This window comes from Sorghum bicolor, chromosome 8 (assembly GCF_000003195.3).
Source record: "Sorghum bicolor cultivar BTx623 chromosome 8, Sorghum_bicolor_NCBIv3, whole genome shotgun sequence".
Classification (NCBI taxonomy): domain Eukaryota; kingdom Viridiplantae; phylum Streptophyta; class Magnoliopsida; order Poales; family Poaceae; genus Sorghum; species Sorghum bicolor.
Window position 1 is genome coordinate 60,342,428 of NC_012877.2, and position 9,355 is coordinate 60,351,782.

General features: G+C 44.7%; 2 protein-coding genes across 2 annotated transcripts; both read left to right on the forward strand.

Moving 5' to 3' along the window:
• Window positions 432-1,893, forward strand: LOC8070165. The gene has a single exon (XM_002442488.2). The coding sequence runs from the start codon at window positions 432-434 to the stop codon at window positions 1,734-1,736; it is 1,305 nt and encodes a 434-aa protein (XP_002442533.1). The 3' UTR covers window positions 1,737-1,893.
• LOC110429688 (suppressor protein SRP40) lies at window positions 5,876-9,038 on the forward strand. The gene is made up of 7 exons (XM_021446034.1): window positions 5,876-6,142; window positions 6,249-6,313; window positions 6,433-6,476; window positions 6,574-7,604; window positions 8,142-8,231; window positions 8,331-8,392; window positions 8,552-9,038. Exons 1-7 carry the CDS (start codon window positions 5,891-5,893, stop codon window positions 8,655-8,657), a joined length of 1,650 nt encoding a protein of 549 aa, XP_021301709.1. The 5' UTR covers window positions 5,876-5,890; the 3' UTR covers window positions 8,658-9,038.

Here is a 9,355-nt window from a genome sequence, read left to right on the forward strand (position 1 = left end):
GAGAAATCCATTATAGTTATATTTTGATTAGATACATGTTTATATTACATAGTCATATTATTGTAAATATTAAATTTTGTCATGGATGTCGTTATCATCATAAAATAAAATATGACTTTAAAATTTTATAGACGGATAAAACATATTCATTGCAAAAGTCTTCAATAAACATGTTTTTCCATTTCCTAGGATTGCAGGACGCAAACAATATCCACATTGTACGATACGCATGTTGGGCTGCTTAATTTTGGGCCGGTATGGCCCATTGCAAAATTGCAATCCTTTGATTCGGTTGGGAATGGGATCATACATTCATACACAAACACCAACAGATGATATATAATCTGGCCCAGATTATCGTTCACGCCGCTACGGATCGCAGCGCCCTGGCAGCGGCGTTAGGGCTTCCGATCCGACGCTCCACGGCGCCCATGGAGCGGCGGTGCAAGAACCGGAAGCCGGCGGCGGCGTCGGAGGAGCCGGGGTGTGTCGTCCATGACGTCCCGGACGATCTGCTCAGGCTGATCCTCCTCCGCCTCGACTCCCCGCTCTGGCTCTTCCGCGCGGCGTGCGCCTGCAAACGGTGGCGCCGCATCGTCGACGGCGGCGACGGCGGCCGCGCCTTCCTCCGCCTCGCCAGATCGCTCCACCCTCCCGTCGTCGTCAGACACGACCACACCTATCACGTTGGCGGTCACCGGTTCGTGCCCACGTCGTCGCCGACGACGCTGCCCATCCTCCCGTCCCTCAACGACTTCTCCACCTGGGAACTCTTACAGCGCCACCACACCATCGTCGGTGATGACTGGCGACACTGGCATGTCGCCGACTGCCACGGTGGCCTCGTCCTCCTTCGCAAGGGGTTCGACGTCGTGTCAGACCTTGTCGTCTGCGACCTGCTGTCACGCCGATGCCGGGATATCCACCTTCCGCCACACCTGCACATATCGCGCCCACCAATGGGCAGCGACTTGCCACGCCTCTTTCTGCTCGACAGCGGCGACGACGACGACGACGGCGGCAACATCTCCATATCGAATTTCAGGGTGTTGTACTGCTCCGACTACTACTACCACCATGACAATCTCTCCAGAGTCTACGTCTTCTCCACAGCTGACGCCGGAGGCGGCTGGCGTTTGGTGAGGCAGTCGACGGAAGCAGTCGACGACGACGACGACGACGACCTCTTCGAAAGCTACATGGGGCAAGTCATCGGCCGTATCGACAGATGTCTCTATCTCGCCACGACGGAGGGCAGCGTCAGAGTCCTTGACAATGCCGGCGCGTTGGAGTTCTCCGAGGTCGATCTGCCGATCCGTGTGAGGAAATCAGGTTCAGACAATGAGTACTCGACGTTCGCCGTCGTCCATGGCGGCAGCCCTGAACCCACCGCCTCGCCGGCAACTGCGTTCATTGTCCATGTGTGCCGCAAGGACCTGGAACTGTTCCGCCAGATCCCCAGCAGCGGCGAGTGGGTGCTCGAGCACAGCATCCCCCGGTTGTCAGAGGCCACACGTGGGCTGCAAGGCCACCCGGAGCCCTCTCGGTGGAGGGAGGTGGACGTCGTCGCCGGCGGCACTAGATTGGCCGTGTTGGAAGTATCCTTAACATGGAGACGACGTGGAGATAAGAGGAGTTGGTCCTTCTCCCTCGACGTGAACACGATGCAGCTGCAGGCGATGCCTGTTGTGGAGCCGAAAATCTACACGCTGCCATGGCCTCAGTCCTTGCATTGACTGTGCCCTAGCTAGCCAGCTTTTGCCAAATTTACAGGCTTACATCAAACATTATTGATTTACTTATCTATGAATGGCACAGCAATATATGTTTGCTATGTTAATTTTAATTAGCAACAAAAGATGGACAAATGTGATCAAATTTCATGTTTCCTTCCATATTAAAGCAGTGCAATCTTAGATTTGGACTAATAATAAGTCAGTTTTTTTTTTAAAAAAAAAAGTTTTACTGCTTCCTCTGATTCTGTTTATTAGGCGCACACATATCAAGATTGGCCAACAATTTTCAACTATTGTAATATAAACTTGATACAATTATAGATTTTTAAACAAAAGTACCATCCAATAACCATAAAATTGTAATATTATAAACATTTAATACAAAACAAATAAGTGGGGTCAAAGTGTAATCTTTTCAGAGATGTAATGTTAGACTACATCTTATAAACTGGACCGAACATTTAGATTATAGAAAATAGTATAAACCATTTACATAGGTCTACACTTAAATATATTTAATTGTTAATTAACAATATTTAGTACTATTGTAGTATTTTTTTATAATTTTGATCAAACTTGTGATAGATGTGCGTAGTATTGATTATTTATGATCAAATTCACCACATACAAAATAATGACCACACAGATTTATTTGTCATCGCTTTTATTTATTTTATTTATTTCTCCAAAGGGAAGAGGGACTTATATTAAGTCTTGGCACAGTACATCCCTGAATTACATATGAAAAATCTAGAATAAAAAATACATAATGTTACTTAGATCCTTTCGTCGTCTTTTTCCTCAATGGCTTCCCTCTGGAGCGAAAGTGCGGGTTCTTATGCCGAATCCAATGACCAACCCTAAAATATTAGATATATCGCAAGATTCAATGCATCGGAACCAGTCCAAAATGCATCTCGACCATTGAAACAATATTGACGGTTTGCATCATTGTGTATGACATAGGCTGCAGATGAGATCGATGACCCAGAGTTGTTGTCTTCGTAGGGGGCTCCTAGAAGCACCCCTCTCTTTGCAGTTAAAGGCCACAAATTGGTCGTATACCGATGAAATTGATGCTTTCAATGACGATCTTTTGTCGTGGCAATCACCGAAGTCATTGCAGGAAACACGATGTCGACCGAAAAGCATATGATTTCGTCAGAAAATTTATTAGAACAAACCCTAATTAGGTAAATAAAAAAACTACGGGAAAAAAGGATGAGGCCCCTCCTCTTCTTGTTTGCGATAGAGGCACCAGAGAGGAAGATGGAAAGGGGCCCTAGATGTGGCGGTGGAGCAAGGAGCGATTGCGGCGGCGTTGGCTCTGTAAGAGAGGCGCAAACCTTCATTATGTATCCACACTATTGTCATCGCTTTTATTATAATAACTAACAAAAAATACTGGTGCACTACAATGGGACTTGGGATGTAACCGGATGACTTGTGGCTTGAAAATTCAATGATCATGTCATGCGTTCCTGCATCTTGAAATTAGACTTTATATTGTGCCTCAACATGAATGCTGTTCTGACACAATGGGCATGATAAGCTCAAAGATTAATGATTTATGTCATATGTCTCCTTTTTCTCTTGAGATTGTATTTCTATCATATTTGGTCACGCTGCTCTAACACATACAGGCATAGAAACAATTAAAAAAAACACAGAAGCGATCTGTACTTTACTATTAGAAAAATAGCTAGTATACATGTACATTGGCCCTGTTTGGATACTCTAACTAAGTTAGAGGTTAGAGTTATTCTCTAGCTCATGACTAGCCCTCAACTAACTCTAACCAAAGAGATGTTTGGATGTAAGAGTTAGATTGACAATAAATGTACTTTTCCATTCATTTGGCTCCTTTCTAGCTAGATTTTTGGTGTGGCCGGCTGTTGTGTGGTCTCCTCCCGCTCACAAATGACATTGCTCCACATAGTACCTTGCATGTCGTTTTGCCATTGCTAGCGGCGGGCTATTTTGCCATTGCTCCATATGGTACCTTGTTGGTTGTTTTGCCATTGTTGGGAGGTGGCGACACGGTTGGGAGGCGGGAGACACAACTTGGAGGTGGCGGCACGGTTGAGAGGCAGCGGAGAGGCGAGCTGGGAGACGGCAGTGCTGGTAACCGGGCGGGGTCGTGGTTGGGAGGCATCGCGAGTAGGGATCCCGTATGACACAGCCGATCCCTTTCCCTGTGGGCCCCGCCTCAAATAGCCCCAAATAGCCCAAATAAGCACCTCTTTGGGGGGATAGTTTTTTGGGGTGGGTTAGATGTAAATAACCCCAATCTAACCCTCATGTTTGGATACTTTAGGGCTATTTGAGTTCCAAATAGCTAAATCTAACTCTAACCCATGGATCCAAACATGGCCATTGTGACGGATTAAGTGAAGTGATGAATTCAAGTAGTTTAGAACAATTTTGATCCATTCACATGTTTCGCTTTATTTGTATGTTTCTCCTTTTTTTTTCTTTTGTTTTTGTTTTGTTTGTACTTCGTTCATGCCTCAACTACGCCGTCTCGAATACATGGACTTCGTGCTACTTGAGTTCGAATTAAGTTTGAAGTGATAAATCTTGTGGATCTAATCGCTATTCACATTTCAAATCTGAATTTTGATTCAAATTGCAGGGTGTGAGGCTGCACATGCATGCTACCGGTTGCTGAACGCTACATGCCAGCTGGGGCGCCGGGCCTGCAGACGGCCCGCTGCTATCCTGTGAAGGTTGTACGCATTTTGGAGCTCCTAGTTTCCACCATTTCTATGCGTAGCTTGCAGCTGGCGTTTGATACATGGACTGCCCAGTGAACGTGGTACAAGCGATTAGTAAAAGTGAATATACAAGGGGCAAGTCAGATAAAAAAACTAAGGAAGAAATTTTTAGCTCTTTAAATATAAATTATATTATAGATACATGTTATAATAATAACATATATCTAACAAAGGAAAAGAAAATCAGCCTTATTGCTGTCCGCACCTAATGGTAGTGGACCCACTTTAGACAAAGACTAGACAAAGCATTGAGTGAGATATATAAATATGGATAACTTTAAAATTATTAAGTTTGGAAACATGAAGATCATATGAAGAGATTTATTTTAAAAAATACTTATATAATATATATATATATATCAGTTTTAATAGTTTTTTTTATAAAAATAAGAAATCAGAGTTATACTTTGGAAATTGTATCGCTATTCAAAGGAACTTTTTTAGAAACCTGGAGGAGGGAGTACATACGAGACCTACAATGCGCGCGGACCATCCATCTCCTAAACGACCAAAGGAAGTGGGATCAAGATGTGATCCAAAATGAGTTACTGATGGATGACTATAGTGTGAAGTTATGATCTGATACTCTAAGGATCTGTTTGGCCGGTAACCACAACTTACCACACCATATATTAGTCATGTTAGAGTTTTTTAAACAGTTTGATTTAGTACCACAACTATGGTATGCCACACTTTGATAGCATCCTGGCCCATACGTCATAGGACTCGTTTTTACCAAAATTGATCATAAACATGGCTTTAATTTTGCTCGTCACACTTTTTATGGCATCCATAATTTGTCTAATATTCGTCACCACAAACTTCAGCACCAACCAAATATATACGCCCTAAAACTTTCAATAATGTGGCCTCCTGATAAGATATCTTTATATATAGCAATATAAATGACTTTAGTGGCCACAATCTATATATTGTGCTACCTTCGTGATATATATAGTTAACAAGTATTATATTAATACCTTCGTGATATATATAGTTTTTTAATCTTATTTTTGGAACGGAGCAAGTATACCTAAGATAGGATAAAGAAAATCAGTTAAAAGAACAGCACCTTTACCTTACTGCTGTACGCCGAATGACAGTGGACCCCACAGGGTCGGAGCATGCCTTCGAGCTCCTTCTAGAAGCTTCCCCGCCCGCCCAAGTGCCCACAACACTCCTCCGGCACGCGCGGACCATCCACCTTTTCACTGATCACTCGGACCCACTCAAACCGGGCCCGCACGTCATAGACACTCAGTCGACCAGGCCCCCGTGCTCGCTCCCCAGCAGCACGCGCCGTCACCGCACCACTCCACCGTTCCGTCTTCCAAGCCTCCAAGTATAAACCCCGCGGCCTCAAACCCTAGCCGCCCGATGCTCTTCGTCCCGCGCCAAGTCGCACTCGCCGCCGCCTCCTCGCAGCCCCGCGCCGCCGCTTCCGCCATGGCCAAGGAAGAGCCCAAGAAGGAGAAGAGGAGCAAGAGAAAGGCGGCGGCCAATGGAGGGGCCGCCGTCGCCGTCGCCCCCGGCGCGAGGGCCGCGGTGGTCGCTTCCGTCGCCGCCTTTCTCGAGTCAGCCGGGCTCCCGCGCACGCTCGCCGCCCTCCAGTCCGAGGCCGGCCTTGAGGTAACTGCGCTCGTTACCCTCTCCCCCGTACTGTGCGTTTGTGGTGTTGCCGTTTCGGGGCGCTGTTTGTTGCTGATGCGCCGGATTGGGGAATTTCTGGTTCCAGGCCGGCGCGTGTGGGACGTCGCAGGTGAACTTGGAGGAGCTGGTTGCCAAATTCTTGGAGTCGAGGTACTAAATCCAATTAACATTTACCTTTGTCAGCTCTCACATTGCTTCGTTTGGTGAGAATTGTGTGTGCTGTTAGCACAATATGATCGGTTGCTGATGCAAATTTGGTTGCCGCACAGCAATTTAACTCCAGCGGCTGTTGTCCTGGGAAGCAGTGAACAAGGTAGCACTTTTGTTTGTTCAAATTGGGGTGTTGTTTGTCTTTGATTGACACCTTTGTTTACTTTTGTTTTCGTGCCGACCTCAATTTGCTGGCGCAGGTAAGGAAAATTGTGATCTAGCAGCAGAAGTTAGCAAGGAAAATAAGAAAAATGGCACAGAAGCAGGTGAGGCAGAGAGCAAGGTGAGTGAGCCTTCAGCTGAGGAAAAGCCGAGTGAAAATATGGATGGTGAGGCCAAAGAGAAGAAACAGAAGAAGAAGAAGAAGAAGAAAGACAATGGTGACCCTTCAGTTGTGAATGCTGCTAGCGCTGAAGCAACTGAAACAGTGAAGAACGCTGACCGGAAACTTGATGTGGATGGTGAGCCCAAAGAGAAGAAACAGAAAAAGAAGAAGGACAAGGCTGACCCTTCAGCTGCAGATGCTGCTAGCGGTGAAGCAACTGAAATTGTGAAGAACGATGATCAGAAGCTTGATGGCAAGAAGAAGAAAAGCAAGAAGCCGGGAAAAGATGATGATGTCGAAGCTAGGCTGGAAAAGGCAGAATTAGCAATAATTAACAAATTTGAGTCAGCAGAAAAGGTCAATGGAGATGGCAATGAATCTAGAGAGGAAGAACCAAAAAATCAGAATGATGGTGCTGATGACAGAAGTGGTGCTGTGGAAAAGAAAAAGAAGAAGAAAGATAAGTCATCTGTCAAGACTTCAGAGAAGACTGGTGCAGGAAGTGCACCTGCTGAGGCTGATGGCGCCAAGGAAAAGAATGGTGCTGTAGAAACAGTGAAGAATGATAATGAGAAAAAGGCCAAAAAGAAGTGGAAGAAGTCTAACCAGGAAGAAAATGTTCAGGTGGAAGGTAAAGAAGCTGCAGAGAAAGATTCAGTCCCAAAACCAGATGATGGGAACAAGAGTGGGATGGATGTTGACGAAGAACACCAAGGAAAGTCGTCAAATGAAAATGCAGTTGCTGGCAAAAAACGGAAGCTAGAAGAAGTTGAAGGAAGCATTGCCCCTGTGACTCCGAAAGAAGATAGCACCGCTAACCAAAGTCTAAGCAATGGCTTTGCTGAGGATAAAACAAATGAAGATAGTAACATAAAACCAAGTAAAAGGCCGAAAAAATCATCTGAAGTATGCAGTTTTCTTTCTCTTTATCCATTGGTCAATTTCCTTTTTTTTTTTCCCTTCATTTCCTGTAGTTTAGTCACCTTAGGAGGTGTTATCCATAATTCTTAGATCTTGTTTATACATGATGCTTCATTTACTACTAGCTTTTTTAGCAGCTTGCTTATGCATTATGGTTCAGAAATGCCTCCATAATAACTGATTACCAGTGTGTGAATTAACCTGAGGATGTTTAGAAATTCATTACATTTGCTATACCTGATACTTTGGATCCACCAACATCATTCTAATTTGCTTGTCATTACTTTGTATAATAGAGATTATGCAGGTAAACTGACCAGTGATGCTGTTGCTGATCTTATGCTTGGTAGTGCTTATGATAATGATCTTATTAGGTCCATTGGCTCTTGGATATAGATATTTCGTGATTAATCTTGTAACAAAAACAGCAGCAGCAGCCTTTTCCTTTTTAAAATTCTGATAAATTCTGATCAGTGTCATCAAAATTCTGATAAATTTCCTTTTTAAAAAAATCTACTGCAGCCTAAGAGTGTGACTCCTTTTCAACGGATCAAGGTGGATAGTGTCACATTTGCAGATGATAGGCTTCAGGATAACTCGTACTGGGCTAAGGTGCTTTACTGCTTTGATCATGGATGCATATGGTGAAAAATTTTAGCATTTATCAAGCTTAACCTTTTTTATGGCTTATCTGTGTTACCTCTCTTATAGGGTGGTGCAGACACTGGTTATGGCGCAAAGGCACAGGAGATCCTTGGCCAAGTCAAGGGAAGGTCGGTACTTCTTCTTGCTATTTTCTGATTTCTTTCAAGAACAGTAAGAGAAGATTGAGGACATTGAACAACTATACTGAGTTACCAACAGCGGTAAATATGTTAGTAGTTTATGATCCTGCACAAGCCTAACACTAGGTCGACAATTCCATGCTGCAGGGGTTTTAGGCACGAGAAGACCAAGAAGAAGCGTGGAACCTACAGGGGCGGGCAAATCGACCTACAAACCCACTCGATCAAGTTTGAGAATTCAGATGACGAGTGAAATGCTGAAACCTGAGCTTTCCCCCAAAGATGGAAAGCCTACAACATTATCAGTTCACCAATTTATATAGCCATTAATTACCTGATCAGTTCTAGTACGAAGAAGTGTGGCGACGAGACGTGATGGAAGGAAGGTGCTACGTGGTACAGCGGGATTAAGATTGCTGCAGTGTACCAATTTTGTTAGCATGAACGACCTGCGAAATATCTATGAAATTTTGTTTGCTGGGCTCACCGATGTACCAATTTTGCTACAGCTTATGCGACGTATGTTGCTACTACATGCGTATTGTGAGTTTGCCCGTGCACTCGATTTTGTAATCCTTTTGGAAATGCCTGCCTTAGAGCTGGTAATCTGGCTACATGAGCTGCTGTTGGTGCAGGGTGACTGGGTGAGTGTTGTTTCTTGTACATCAAACTAGATTGAAATTGCTGCTGAAAGTTCAGTGAGCTGGGACTGGAGCACAGGCCAGAAGGTGGCGGCGTCATGTTCATGTGCAACGCCAATGCGCATGCAGCATGCTTGGGGCCTGATCGCTGCGGTTGCTGTTTTCTACAAGAACCTTGCAACTTTGCAAGGTGGGTGCAGCATCAGCTACTGCCAAAAAAAAAAAAGAAACGAGGCTTCCGAACATGCCCTAGTTGGGCCCTGGGCCGCAATTGATCTGTATCAGCAATTTCTACCAGTAGACCACTTTA